The sequence below is a fragment of the Python bivittatus genome, unplaced genomic scaffold (assembly GCF_059951505.1).
Source record: "Python bivittatus isolate LINGU-HERP-01145 unplaced genomic scaffold, Pbiv_v1 ctg000850_np1212, whole genome shotgun sequence".
Lineage (NCBI taxonomy): Eukaryota > Metazoa > Chordata > Lepidosauria > Squamata > Pythonidae > Python > Python bivittatus.
The window spans coordinates 5,819,146-5,835,196 of record NW_028277112.1 but is presented as its reverse complement, the minus strand read 5'-3'; the positions used below and the strand labels follow the sequence as shown (position 1 = coordinate 5,835,196).

The following is a 16,051-nucleotide window of genomic DNA, read 5'->3' as shown; positions in this document are numbered from 1 at the left end:
ATTATATAAACAAAGGAGACATCCTTTGTATTGAAGCAGTGAAAAGAATGCTGTAGTGCGGGAATTTTGGTAGCCAACAACATATTTATTACAGTTACTAATGTTCTGTCATTTATTGTTTTAACCCTTATTGAGTATGATTTGTGTTGAATAATACCATCATATAGCACAAAATATAAATGATTATGTTGGATTTTGAATCCAGTTAAAAACTTGGATTTTTGTATATGTGTGTGAATTCTTTAGCAAAAGTAGATTTTAGTTAGTTATTTATATTTATTTGTTAAATTTTTATCCTGCCTTTCATCCAGAGCTCAAAACAATATACATAGAACTTCTGCCTCCAGTTTTTCTCTACAACAACCTGTGAGGCAGATAGGGCTGAGAGATAGTGACTGGGCCAAAGTCAGTTATTGATTTCCATGATTAACAGTGGACTTCCATCTGAACCTTCTCAGTCCCAGTCCAATACTTTAACACGAATGATCTTCTTGGTACTTTGAGATATGTAATTGACAAACTAATTATGATTCAGTGTATGTGGAATCAGAAAGATTGCACAAAGGGATCTTGCCTATGACCTTCTGGAGACTGACTTTAGATTTCATGCCAAGATATTTCCCAAAGCTGGGGTCATTCTGAAATGATATCTGCTAGTGAAAATGTTGGGCTGAGAAAGCACTTTGATGCTCATAAGGGTCTATAATCCTGTCTAGTGCCTGCCTTTGTAAGAAGGTAAAATCCAATTTGTTTAGTTCCAGATAATTTTTTTTCTCCTAGAGAGTTTCATACAGGACATAATTATATTAGGGTCATAAAACACTTATTGTTACAGAGTATGATGTGATGAATAATGTGGCTTTTCACCTCCCCATCTTCCCAAACTGCAAGACTATGTTACAATGCTTTCTTTCAATTGGTTTGTAAATCATCTACAGGAATGCTATGTACTATTCTGAGATGAAACTGGCAGAAATCTGGAGAAATTCCTAATTAATTTTGTGACAAATATTATTAAAGGCCAAAGGCAGAAACTAACATATCCTTTCCCAACGGGTTCCCTTCATGTATGTTAGGCTACAACTTTCCTGTTCTTCAGCTAGCATGATCTGTGCAGCCTGTGGGGTGGTTGAGAGCTGAAATTCAAGCATCTCAGGGCTGTCCCAGATGCTATTGAATTCTGGTAAAAAGTGCCCATCTGAGCAGCTCTACTCTTAGCTAACCTTAAATTACTTAATTTACTCCTCTTAGACTTGCATATTGCCTCCTTTAGCTCAATGACTTTCCTTCCTTTTTTGTCTCATTTTGTGAGAGGCTGTGCCGATTCCATGATGCACAACCATAGCCTCTGTATGTGAAATATTAAATCCCCTACCTGTTAAATCCTCAGACTACAACAACATTTCTTCTATCCCCTACCTTTGGTTGGGCGGTAAGTTCTGAAGTTTTTATTATGGAAACTTGAGAGAAAAGAAAAGAAAAGAAAAGAAAAAGAAAGGATTGTGACATGCTTTAACTCCACACAAAAGTCCTTGGAGTTTTTTTTTTAAAATGTTTGAAAAATTAGACTGACATATCATTTTATCAGTGTGATTTGGATGAATTTCACTTCTCTTCGGGGTTCATCTAAAACTAGTATCAGATAATCTCCACACTTGGTTAAGATTTTTAAAAGAGTAATACTAATGGATAAAATAAAGTTAGAATCTAAGCTTCTAGCTATCTTTTGCATTTAAAGAACATCAATGAATTTAGGCAATATTGAGAGACCTTGATTTGGATCTAGATATAATGGAGTTGTGCTAATGCCTCAAATTACTGTACAGTAAAAATTCATTTTTTTGAATTTCAATGTAATGTACCCTGCTTGATGCAAATGATACAAATTGCCACAATGATGTCCTTTAGTATTTAATGGACATTCATGAATAAAGGACATCCCCTTAAAATCCACCTCACCCCAATTTGTCAAAACATGGTTTCACTATAGAATACTTTTTTTTGGTGAGTTTTAGGAAGGCAGGGGACTTGGGCAGCTCATTATGCCTGGTGAAGAATGGGACTGTATCCAATTACACTGAACAATCCGAAAGGGGAAATGGTGAATAAGCCCTTATTCCTTGTTGTATTTGACAAGTTGGAGCACAAAGTGAATTACAGAATAATTTCTGGGAATTTCAGACTGAGAACAGGTAAACTCCAAGTTGAAAACAATTCAAATTGACTCATTTGAAGGCAATTATATGATGGATATGCACTAGTTTAGAGGACTACCTTGGACTGCATGTGTGTGAATATATGTCATTTTTTGAGCCTGTATGGAAATATTTGATTGAAAGTGCTTCACATTAAAAGTTTCTCCTTAAAGTGAAGGCATGTTGTACTTTTCGTTCTGCTAGTCTCGTAACTAAGCCTTAGTAATCATGGAGACAGTGAATAGAATGAAACACGGAGGCTTACTGATGGATTCATTGATGCCATGGTGATTCGGATGGATGACTGGTTAGGAAAGTCTGCTGTGTGAGATGCCCATCCGCTATTTTGATAATGAAATCTTTATAGAGAGCAAAAATGACATGATTTCTTTAATTCCTTTTGGGTTGTCAGTCCAAGGTTTGAACAGGAAACAAGTAGCTCAGGGAAACAAAATTCTGTCAGTATACTTATGGAAAAATGCTGCAGCCACATACTCTGCATGCACTAAAATAATTGAAATGTAGGAAAGACAATACCAGTAAAGCAATCGGAAGAGGTTCCTTTTATAACAGAATGTTACAGCTTCACTAATATAGGAAGGATTTGTGTGTCTTGGTAGATCAGAATTTCTGAGATGAGCTGCAGATGAGCTCAGTTATTATTGCTGGAGTTTTCCTGCCATAGGAGCAGCTAAACAAGTCACTTAAAAATTTCATCTGTGATGGTTATTCTATTATCTGAATTGGAATCCATGTCATATCTAGCCCAATCAAGAACAGTGTTTGGCTAGTTAAGAGTCATGCAGGCCACGGATAGGCAGACCACAAAAGAAACTTCCACAATCCACTTATTTGCTCCTGTTGGGAGGAAAAGTCAAGCAGAAAAAACTGAGCAGTATGTACTAGTCCCCTAGTAAATCAGAACTCTTGGAAAATCATCTTAGGGTGAAAAAGAGCCCTGTGGGGACTCTTTCAACTCAGGTGTACTCTTACAGATGCCCAGAGAAATCCATGATCGCTTAAACTTCCACTCTTGAATTCGAATCCAAGAATCTTAGAGATAAGAACTGTGAAGGTTTTGTTATTTTTTTTTCAGGACAGTTGTGATGAATTTTCTAGAATTTTATTCACAATGTGTAATATTACCAAATGGAGTAGATACAAAAGAAAGAGAAACATAGTTCAGCAGGCTGTTTTTTAGGAGCATTCCTCAGATATTCTTGCCTTTAATAAAGCCTAACACATTTCACTCCAGTGGCTGAATCTGATTATTTAACCCTGATTAAGAAAAGTGGCATCTGAAATGTGCCTCTATAAACACATGCAGATTATGAGGGCCCCGTTAAGATATTAGCATCTGAACCTGGAAGAGAAATTAGAGAGGCATCAGTACAGGGGAGAAAAAACTCTATGCCTCCATAGGCATAAGAAGTGTTCTGACACCCAAAACATTCTGATTAAAATCTTTAGAGACGCTTTCAAATACAACCAGTCTTAGCTTTTGTTCTCTGCAACTTTGCTGCAAAGTAGTTCTTGTGGGCCAAACTAGGTTGTTAATGGTCTATTCTTGATGCTGATCTTGAAAAGTACCTGGTTAGTATTTGAATGGGAGACTACCAGGAAGTCCCAGGGATGTATGCTAGAGTGGTAGTCCAAAAAACATCATGGAAGAAATCAATGGCAAATCTAACTCTGTATTGCTTCCAAGAAAACTACGTGGATATGTCCATTAAATCACCAGAAGTCAAATTTGACCTAAAAAAGACTTTTTTCCCTTGCCCCAACCCCTCAGGCTGTGGCACACTGATTGCTGGTATTATCAGTCATTCAGATCATCCCTGCTTTTCTCAGATGTGATTTACCTAACAGTGTTGTATTGTTAGAATCATGCAGTATTTGGCTCCATTCTGTGGCCCACCATCATGTTAGATTCCCCAAAATGCAAGACCTGATGGAAAGCAAGATGCTTACCTCCCAAGGAATGAATTCAAAGACTTGCTTGATTCGTACAGAGTTGCTTTTGCCCTCCTTGTCAGATAAGCATGCTAATGATAGAGCAGAAGTGAGTGATTGCCAGCAGTGACAACAAATAGCAGCTGTGATGGTGGCAGTCCATCTGGCCCTGGCAAAGGGTCCCAGTGGCAGAGAGGTTGGCACAATTCATGGTGGGCTTTCCTGAGCACCTGTGCCTTTGGCAGATCCCTCATGTTGACCCTGCCAACATCTGATGGCTCTGTGTTAAGCTTATTTGGCTGACTGCAACTGCTTGGTAATTCAGTTAAACTAAATTCAATTAATGGAATAAGGTTCCTTCATTCTCATATGTTGAATAATGCTTTCTAGGAATTATTATATTACCAAATTTGATTTTTGCCAAGCTGTAATGTATATTAGAATTAATTTTAGACTCTAATTAAAACTGCAAGTAGGAAAGTTATTTAACTTTCTTTCAGAAATTGAAATTATTTCCTATTTTTATTAATGCAAAGTAAAGATTTCCTTAAAGTAGATTAATGGTGAATTATTGCCCGATATATTTGTCATCGGGTTCTATTTTTCTGCATTAAAGATTAGATTAGCTCTATTTTGTTTTAATGTTAAAAAAAACCTTGAGTCCCATTTTTCCATAGCAGTGCATTGGATATCAAATGAAATACAAACAAGAGTATCATCAGGCTGCATTTAGCACACTATGTTGCATTCTTAAACACCCTGATAAGAATAGTTGTCTGGGTGATGTACAAATCAGTACAATGATACAATGCAGAGTCCAACTATAAATAGCACAATCACTCAAAATAAAACAAAAAACAAAACAGAAGCAGCAGAGCCAGTGCTGTATAGTGGTTATGGTCTTGGACTAGGAGACCTAGTCTCACCTCAGCCAGTGAAGCTCACTGGGTGACTTTAGGCTCATCGCTTTTTCTCAGCCCAGCTGACCTAGCAGTGGTTAGTGTGGAGAGAAACTGGAGGGTGTGTGTGTCTGGCTATGTTGCTTTGAGTTTCTGGAGGAAAGGTGAGAATTAAATCTAACAAGCAAACAAGTAAAAACACGACATGTAAAGGCGCGCGTGCGCACACACACACACACACACACACACACACACACAAACCCAACAGCAAAACAGGGCAAAATTGTGACAATATTAAAATTTTTAAATGTTTGGGAGAATAAAAAGGTATTCACAGGGCACAAGAAAGACTACAGTACAGGTGTCAAACAAGCAAATCTTGTGAGAGATTCAGTGATTAGAAGTCACCCTTAAAATGCACACAGTGCTTTCTCAGTCAGGAAGAGAGAAATCTGCCTGGCCCTGACTGATATTGTCCCATCAAACCCGGTCTTGTCAACAGGATTGCAGTGGCTCTCAAGTTTTCAAGAGGCAGTTTTTCAGTCCCATCCTGAAATAAATCTAAGCTGTTTGCTTGAAAAGCATCTGTTCTACTGTTGACTATAGATGATATTCCAGTTATGTATTTTTTCCTGACAGATGTTTGATTTTTGTGGCTGATTGTTATGTGTGGCCTTAGGTTCTTTTTAGAATATATCTCCATATTTTCTATTAACTTTAAGTACAGGATTAGAGAGGAAGCTATCTGTATATGCTCAAAGCTAAGACATCTGAATGTTAACTTACATAGTAGCTCATCACACCTCAGTACTAGTGATAGCTTCACTAAGTACTACATCAGTAGTTCCTGCAAGACAAGGCTATTGATGAGTTTTCTTTAGCTTAAATTTCACTCTCAGAATATGTTTTAATAAAAGTCTCTGTTCTAGTTAGCATAACCTCTAGGCCAGTGTTTTTCAACCTTGGCAACTTTAAGATATGCTGGCTAGGGAATTCTGGGAGTTGAAGTCCCCATATCTTAAAGTTGCTAGGGTTGACAAACACTGTTCTGGTACCTAGTAGCAAAAAAGCACTGATTCAAAGAAGTGGACGCTCTGTAATGGAGTGTGAGTCATGTTTTCTGTTTTTTTCTGCCAGCATTAATAGACTTTCATTGTACACGTGCTATAACACTTGTTTTTAGATGTTTTCTCCCCTTGCAGTTCTGTTTGTTTTAAATAAATCATTAAAACATAAACAGTACTTGAATCTTATCACAAACTTTTCAAAATATGGGTTGTGTGCCAGCATGCACAATTGTGGTTTGACTCACGGTAAAGCATACACATAACCTGTTTGCTAAGAACAAAAAAGAGAGGCAGCTGCAGATGGCATGGTTGTATGGTCAGTTTTCAAGCACAACCTTGGATTTGCCTAGCTGCTAAAGTTAGGAAACTATTTGCAGTATTAGAATGTTTAATTGATGTTCACAAGAAAAAGGTGGTATTGGGTCTGAAAGTCTGTCAACACTTTAGGAGTTTGAAAGAAGATTAAGCCTGGAACAACTGAAAGCTGCAAGCCTATTCTGATGACATGTCTTCCCTTCAAGACGCAGCTAACATTTTCTGCTTCCTTCCTGGAAATAAATGAGCTGTAACATCCAGGGACAACTTAGTCACTTCTGTCAAGAGAAATATTTGTTTTGTTTTAAATAGTTTTGAGCAAGGAAAAGGATTCAGGTGCAAGAAAGAATAGGAAGATTCATGTAATAGATTAAACAGACTGGTTTTAGCTCTGATATTATCACTCTTTATATTTTGGCTACAGACTAGAGGAATGATGCAAAACAAGGTCTAGCTACTGGCCATGCATTGCTTGCAACATCTCCAGCCCTCTTTAATAACTTGGCTGTTGATTTTTACAAGACACAATTTGATGAAAAACAGTTCTTTAAAACTGGGAAACTTTCAGTTCTCAAATGAATTTGCTCGCTCCTTTAATGTGAGCTTTCTACTCATGTCTCATTTTATTTTAATCATTCATTGAATTAGAACAAATGCTCTTTGTTCTGATGGTGTAAATTTGAGAATGGGCTCTATTTTGGTGAAACAACAGGCTTGTTCAGCTATTTATATTATGGACTTGAAGTACATTGGAAAGGTTTAGTTTATAGGAACCTTACTGGCTGCACCTTTTACCTGACTTACATTAGTAGTACCATCTGAAAGAAAGATAACCCTGGATTTAAAGCAGATCTCTTTATAAGGAAGATAATAACAAAAAGGTAATAAAGGCATACAAAAATCCTGTACATTATCCAGATTTCTTACCTTGTTAGCTATAGTTACCTGGATGTTTTCCAATAAATGGTTGCATGTGACCAACCTGTGCAGGTTTGTGCATATATGCACTGGTCAGAACCCATGGTCGAAAAAAGGTTAGAGTCCAAACAAAGGAAATAAATGAATGTTATTTGAATTAATGCTGATTAAATATTGTCTGTATTAGTTGATCTATTTGCCTACAGCTATTTTCTTTCACACAAACTACTGTTCTACATACACACATACATAAGAACACACATTTGACTAGAGATAGAGAATCCATCTGGGTTCAACAAACATAATCTTATGCATGCTTATTCTGTAATAAGTCCAATTGAAGTCAGTGACCCTTCTCAGATAAATATGCATAAACTACTACTATGCTGGGGATGAATCTTTTACTGTAGCTTATTCCTTGAAAGTTGGCATAAAAATAGAGAAGGGAATTTTGGACATATTAAGGTGTTTTTCCCCTTTACTTTGCAACAAGGAATAATTGATAGTCTTTGTTGCAGGCCTAGAAGGACAAGGAAAATTATGCATGCTTTTAGTTCAGTTCCTTTTATTCCCAGGTAAATGTGCTTAAGACTTCTGGTCATATTCAGTCCTCATGCTAGTTGCATTCCTCTCTCTTTTCCCTCCAGGGGCAGAAGTAAGTCCCTGCAGTGGAGAGTTTCTCTCTCCACTGAGCCACCCCATCAGATGAGGATTGCAATTTTCCTGAGCCCTTACAGTATTTGTGTGCAAAGCCTCTATTGATCCAGGAGGTTCTCCATAGCAGATACTCACTGTTTACATATGTATGACAAGGAAGAGAGGTTCAAATTAGCATAAACTATCAATAGAAAATCTTGTCTGTTCATTCACACACTTTCAAGTGGGTCTTTTCTTTTAGCATATTCTCAACCAGTGATATGGTAGACATTTAGAAAATACAGTGAGGATCAGCATTAAATCTGCTCTTCATTTTCTGAGACTACATTTGTGGTGCCAGTTTTTGAACTAATCTTAGCCTGTGCTATTAATGTGAGCAAATGTTTATGCTTATTATGTTGTTCCTGAGATCAGTGTGCAAAACTTCCCTCCTGTTCTGGAAGATGACTTTTGATTTTCCAGCTACATCATCAGAAGGGAACTTATGTATAGTCTCAGTACTGTCATCTGCACTTGCTTATATTAACTGAGGAAATGCCTGGTTGTAATATAAAATGCATTGCTGTCTTTGTCTTTAGGGGAGCCCAGACTGTTATTTAAAGTCACAGGAACACAAACATAAATGCTACTCTGTACTTCCCTTTGATTTTTATTTTGCTTTTATGTTAGGCATAAAACATGCTTATCATGTTAGGCTTGCAAAGCTATGCAATAATATATTGAGACTTTTCTGAATGGGCAGTTAAGTCTCATGGTAAAAACAGGAAAGATTCATTGGATGACTTTAGGCTGCTCACTTTTTCAGTCCAGCCTACCTTACAGGATTGTTGTTTGGGGGACAAATGGGAAGAAAAAATGCTACGTAGACCACCTCGTGCTCCTGAAAAAAATGCAGGATATCACTCTAAGGACCAGCCAAATAAATATTGGGGGAGATCTTATTGGCCATTTCTCATAGAGTCTGTTTTGATTCTGGGCATCTTTATTAAAGGATGATCTAATATTGGGATTCTTTGTTGAAAGGGGTACCCTTCGGCTTTGGAGTTGGCTTAATTACTAATTCATCCTCGTTTACCTTCACTAACTCTGAAATAAGTATTCATTATGTGTGCTATAATGTTTGGTTCTAATGTCAATCATCAGGGGGGAAGATTGTGCTGTGGAGGCTGGATTCATTCTATAGTCACCCTTGCATGCAGATTCAGCGAGTTGGGTATTTGTCATCTTCTCAGGCCTTTAAAGTGGTTGGGCTATTTTAAATGCGGTTAAATGGCTTGATCCCAAGGTTGAGCTGCTAATTAGTTGAGAGCTGTGGTGGTCGTGGTGGTGATGAGGGAGTAGAATAAAAGAGGACAGAGCTGAGAGAGGTGAATAGACTTTCAGGAAGAGATCACAGAAACTCTAAAAATCAGAAAATGAGAAAGAGTAAGTTTTCAGGAAAAAGTAGCTGAAGTCATAACGTAAAACAAAGCGTTTTAGAAGCAGGCACAGGCTTGCCATATTGAGCTTGGCTGGAAAGTCCAGAGGAGGCAGTGTAGAAGAATATCTGGAGTTGGCAATGATGCAGCAGGAGGAAATGTTTGTAATTTTCACTGATGTTCCTGTGAGAAAGAAATTTACTCTCCCAAGAAAGGTCTGTGACTCCAGTGTTCACTTAGTATGTGCAAGTGTAGGTGTGAGTAGAGATTAAATGAGAACAGGGTTAGGCAATCTTTTTTAGCCTGGAGGTTGTACTTTTAACAATTATTTTGGCTTCCAAGGGCTGCAGGAAGCATGTCTAGTAACACAGTAACATATTAGGTAGTTGGGCCAAATGTTTTCAGCTCATGTTTTGTGGTTTTGGCAACTTTGGCTTTAAGATGGGAAAGGGTTGCATTTTGCTTTGTAGAATGCATCACCTTATTCTGTCAAAAACAACACAAAGTCATATAGTAAAAAATCATCCATTCTACTGTCACATTATGGCAGTGTGATTGGAGGTTGTGTGGGGAGGGGCTATAAAATTGGGGCTTGGGATCTGCATGTAGGAAATGGATTATCTAACCCTACATGGGAGAATCCATAGTCAGATCGAGACTTGATTAATATTCAAGAAAAGAGATCACTAGGAAATCCCAGGCTAGATGAGGAGGTTAAAAAAAATCTTGGAAGAAGGCAGGGGCAAACCACTTCATACTATTGCCAATTAAACCAGTTACCAGGAGCTGAACTGCCTGTTTGATATAGTGCAGATATCCTGCATATAAAACCCCAAGCTCACATTGTTCTGAAGTATTCCCAAATCTTCAAGATTTTTGGCCTGCTGGGGAACATGAGGCTTCTTCTCTATTCGGCTAATGAAATTTGTGCTGGATCAATTAGTTTAAAGACTGTATTGTTGTTATAATTTAGCAGAAATTGAAATAGGCTTGTGTCCATCTGAAAACTGGAGAAATAAATATTATTTTTTTCCAAATATGATCTCAGGTGTCCCCTCCCTCCCTCTCAACAAGTTACAACCACCAACGCATAATTAAAATACATAGCAGGGATTGCTATAAAGCTGAGGGATTCCATTGAATTAATCTTTCTTTTTACTACTCTGTATTAATAATCAAGTCTGCATTGTTATATTAAAGTATACTTACGGTCTGGAAGAATTTGATCGTTGATTTTTAATGCAAAACATGTATACATTTTTATTTTAGAATCTAAATGCAAAGAGACACTTCTCCATCTTGCAATGAGATTGGGTCTGGTTCAACTTTCGCAGTTCCTGTTATTCCAACCAGGTGGAACAGTTGCAGTCACTTTACTTAATGAGGAAGGGTTGACACCATTGGACTTGGCTTTACAGAATGGACATTTCAGTCTTGTCGAAATTTTTTCCAAGTAAGTAGCATGGCTTGATATGAAACAATGGGAAGAAAGAAATTCAGTGACTACTTTTATTTGTATCTCTGTTAAATTCACTGAATTATCCTATTGCAGATGTTTAAATGAAAATACTCTATCACAGTGTTTCCCAACCTTGGCAACTGATGTTTGGCCTTTAGTACCCAAAATTCCCAGCCAGCAAGGCCATTGCTAAGAATTCTGGGAGTTGAAGTTCATGCAGCTGAAAGTGGTTAAGGCTGGAAAGCACTGCTCAATGGAAGTACAATATAAATTACTTGTTTATGTCTTGTTATATATTATAAACTCATATCTGGACCATTTGAAGTTTATATGTAAACCATATCATTCTTAAAATTTAGGGGTAGACAATAATACTGTAAATAAGTAAAAAAAAAAAAAAAAGTGAGAAGAAAAATCCACCAGCAGTCTAAAACAGATTAGGAAGACAGGCAGCCAAAAACAGTCCAGGTGAGATAAACATTAATACAACTTCAGATAAAATTGTTTGATTTGCACCTAAGTTTATATGTTCTTAGAGAATATCCAAACTACTTAGGAAGATTTTCTCTCTAATGTGGGATATATTCACCAGATTTGTCTGTTGTATTACTTGCTCTTGCTCTGAATTCAGCTTCCCAAAAGGCTGCTAGTTTGTAAGGGGTTAGAAGATACTCTTTGCTACAGCAGACCAGCAGTCTTCTGTCACTTCAGTTCCTTAACAACTCAGTTATTATCATCACTTTTCTTTCTCCTTACCTGTCTTGCTTTTTGACTATATACTGATTTCTCTCTCTATCACACACATACCATCACACATCCCCTACTCACTCATAAAGCTTCAGTGAAATAGAACAGATTTGAAGCTGTTCAAGAGTTCATTTCCTGCTGAAGTTCTGAAGCAATATGTTATTGCTGATTAGATGACTTGGCTGGCACCATCTATTCTACCACAGACCTGCCCAGGAGATCCTCCCCACAATTGACTTAGCAACAACCCAGCTGTCTGAACTTTATTTTAAGGTTGCCATGAAAGTCGTATGCAAACTGGAACAAATGAGCAAGGAGACTGGTGATTTATTTTAAAATTTTCCTCTTTGGTTTGTTCTGCACAGACAAGGCCACTGTGCCACATATGGGCAACATAATCTTAAAATGAACCAAAGAGGGTGGTTTGGAGCCAGGATCCTGATAGTTGTCTTGTCCAAATGCTCCCATTCTCATTATACAGTCATGAAAGTATTAAATAAGAAAGAAAAATGAGCAAGAAAAAAGAGCTTAGTTACTCCCCCTCCTTCAAATCTATATTGCTGTTTTGTTTCTAACTTTACACAATATCCAATTTGTATGAATTTATGCATTCTTTGTTATCACACTTATTGTCTCAGTTTTATGGAACATTCAAACAATACAGCACTCTCTAGAGACTGTTTTGTATTGTGGTATGCTAATGAGCTGGTTGGCTGCTGGTTTGACTACTGAATCTGGTTTGTGATTAAATAGTCTGCATTTTTTAAAAATCACAGAAAAAAAGCAGCTGTATGTTCTTATTTTTTTTCATCAGAATTCTTCCAAGCTGGAATTGTTGATTCATGGGCAGAGTTCTTCAGGAAAAAACATTGTTTAGCCTGAGTGTTCCATAATATTTTTCCATGAGATCTTTGCAATGGTCAGATTAGAGTCTGAAATTATGGAATGCAGTGAGAGAGAAGCATTGCATGTGTTTGTGTTCCATGTTTCACTTGTCTTGGCACTCTTACTCTAACCTCATGAATGTGTTGTTTCAGAAGGCAGACCGTACATCCTTTTGAGATTTCTAAAGTGGAGCTTGACGAAAATGCTGTCCTTCAATTTGCTTATTCATCAGGGACTTTGTTGCTGACATTTAATCACACAACAGACCATTCGCTAGAATCTGATGTTCAGCTCTTTAGGAAATACTTCTGGGATAGAGCTTTTACACACAAGGTAAGTGCCAAGTTGTAATACAGTGATTTTCTTTTCACAGTTTAAGAAAAATATTATTCACATTTGACAGTTCCATCAGTCATTTTCAAATAGTCAACAGGTCTTGTTAACAGGAAAAAGGATGGGAAAAAAGAATCCTATGATGCCTTAAATACTAACAATTTTATTGTGGAATCAGGATTTGTGATCTAGAACTTAATCTGAAAAAGTGTAGTCTAGTTGAAAGCTTATGCCCCAATACATTTGTGAAGTCTGGTATCTATATTTAGTTGCCATAAAATGCCATAGAAAATATGATGAAACTGGTTTATCATTTTGGTTACTAAACCAAGAATTGTAGCATTTCACATTTAAATTCAAAGCTACTAAATTGCAATTTCCAAAAGAGGAAGCCAATGGAAATGCAATTACCCCTTGATATTTTTATGTTCAAAAAGTTGTAATACAGTTGTTCAGTTTAAACAATGAAATAATGTACTCAATAATGTTTAGAATAATGGTGAAAATAATATACAAAAATGCATCATATTAGGAATAGCTATTTGCGAATGTGGACGTATTACAAAAATGGTATATTAAGAAACATACATAAAAATTCAATTATTTATTTAAATTGAAATAATTTTTTCAATTTTTATTTAAGCTTTTATTTAAATTGAAAAGTGAGGTGGAAATTGTGAGAAACCAAAGTTGGTACTCAAGTCTAATTAAAATGTTGTATATATCTTATGTTGTACATACATACAATATAATTTATTTATTTATTTATCAAATTTGCCACTGCCCATCTCATTAAACGACTCTGGGAGGTTTACAAAACAATTAAAATCAATTAAAATTACAAAAATAAATACAAAATAAAAAGATCCAAAATAATTGGCGATCACTCAGGGAGCGTCATTGAGGCGCTAGCCACCCCCAGGATCGGGTAGAGTTGTTATCCCCCCACACAAGCTGGCAGAGCCAGGTCTTCAATTTTTTCTGGAAGGCTGGTAGGGTAGGGGCGTGCTGCACCTCTGGGGGGAGAATGTTCTAAAGGGCTGGAGCAATGGCAGAGAAGGCTCTCCTCCTGGGCCTTGCCAGTTGACATTCTCTCACTGACAGGACCCGCAACATGCCCTCTCTGCTTGACTGGTTGGGACGGGTTGATGTGACGGGGGTAAGATGGTCCCTCAGGTAACCCAGACCCATGCCATATAGGGCTTTAAAGGTGATAACCAACACTTTGAATTGGACCCAATGCAGCTCGCGTAGTAAAGGTATTATATGCGCCGTTCTTGGGGCACTCAAAATTATCCGCGTGGCTGCATTTTGGACCAGCTGTAGCTTCTGGATACTCTTCAAAGGTAGCCCCATGTACAGCGCATTGCAATAGTCTAAGCGAGAGATGACCAGGGTATGAGTGACTCACTGGAGAGCCTCCTGATCCAGGAAGGGGCGTGACTGGCGTACCACACGAAGGTGGGCAAAGGCTCTCCTGGCCACGACTGCCACCTGTTCCTCGAGCAGGAGTCGTGAGTCCAGGAGGACCCCCAGATTATGCACTGGGTCCATATGGGGCAATGCAACCCCATCCAAAACCAAAGATGGTAAATCCTTGGATACAGAGGGGCCTCCAATCCATAGCCACTCCGTTTTACCAGGGTTAAGCTGAAGCCTGTTGCACCCCACCCAGATGCCCGCAGCCTCCAGGCACTGTGAAAGGGTGGTTATGGCATCACTCACCTTACCCGGGATGGAGATGTATAACTGGGTATCATCAGCATATTGATGATACCTCATCCCATGGTGATGGATGATCTCACCCAGTGGTTTCATGTAGATGTTAAAAAGGAGCGGAGAGAGCACTGAACCCTGGGGCACCCCACAAAGGAGGGGCCGCGAGCTGGACCTCTCAACCCCAATCAACACCGATTGGGATCGACCTTGGAGGAAGGAAGAGAACCAGCGCAAAACTCTGCCACCCACTCCCAACTCCCCAAGTCGACCCAAAAGGATACCATGGTTGATGGTATCGAAAGCCGCTGAGAGGTCAAGAAGAGCAGGTATGGATGCACTACTCCCATCCCGTTCCCGCCAGAGATCATCCATGAATGTGGCCAATGCCATTTCTGTCCCGTATCCGGGCCTGAAACCTGACTGAAAAGGGTCCAGATAATCCGTTTCCTCCAGGATCCTCTGGAGCTGCAACGCCACCACCTTCTCAACCACCTTCCCTAAAAAGGGGAGGTGGGAGACGGGACAAAAGTTGTTGAGTATGGTGGGATCCAGTAATGGCTTCTTGAGGAGGGGGTGCACCAGCGCCTCCTTAAAGGCAGCTGGAAACACCTCTTCCCTCAAGGATGAATTCACCATTGCCTGGACCCACCCACATGTCACCTCCCGGGAAGCTTTAACTAGCCAGGAGGGACATGGATCTAGTTGACAGGTGCTAGCATTGACTATCCGGAGGACCTATCCACTTCCTCAGGTTCAACAGGATCAAACTGTTCCCAGATAACAGGGTAAGAATGTAGCCTGGGCGTCTCTATATACCATGCCTCATGCTTGGTATCCAGCTGGAACTGGATCTGAGTGATTTTATCCTCCAGATGCCTAGAAAACTCCTCTGTGCGGCCCTGTAAATGGGCTACTGAGCCCCCCTTTCCCAAAAGAGATTGGGTGATCTTGAACAGGGCCGCTGGGTGGCATTCTGCGGATGCAATAAGAGCAGAGAAATATTGATGTTTCGCAGCTCTTACCACCACAAGGTAGGCCTTAATAGCAGCTCTAGCTTGTGTTCGGTTGGGTTTGGTCCTTGCTTTCCTCCAGTGGTGCTCTAGACGTCTTTTAACCCTTTTCAAAACCCTTGACTCCTATGAAAACCATGGGGAGTGTCTGGTTCGATGGGTCAAGAGAGGTCACATGGGCGCGATCTTGACTTCTTTCCTATTCCAGGTAGCGGCCAAGATCCCCACTGGACTGTGCAGCAGACTCTCGGGTATAACTCCCAGCTCCCATTGGAACCCAGTTGGGTCCATCAGTCACTGCAGGTGAACCGATTGAATGGGTCCTACCTCCCTCTGGAGGGGAGGAGCATAAGAGAATCTCAAGGCCACTAGGACATGATCTGACCATGACAAGGGGGACAGCTGTAATTCCTCCTTCAGATCACATTGCCACTGCTTTGATGAGAAAACCAAGTCTGGTGTGAGACCACTGTCCC

General features: G+C 39.0%; 1 protein-coding gene across 2 annotated transcripts in view; it reads left to right on the top strand.

The window, feature by feature from the left end:
* The window catches only part of ARHGEF28 (Rho guanine nucleotide exchange factor 28), a 160,512-nt gene that overhangs the window by 36,371 nt on the left and 108,090 nt on the right, over positions 1-16,051 (top strand). For both annotated transcript variants that reach the window (XM_088129801.1, XM_088129802.1), the window contains exons 5-6: positions 10,692-10,875; positions 12,666-12,846. In XM_088129801.1, the coding sequence (XP_087985927.1) occupies positions 10,692-10,875; positions 12,666-12,846 (365 nt within the window). The remainder of the gene's footprint in view (positions 1-10,691; positions 10,876-12,665; positions 12,847-16,051) is intronic.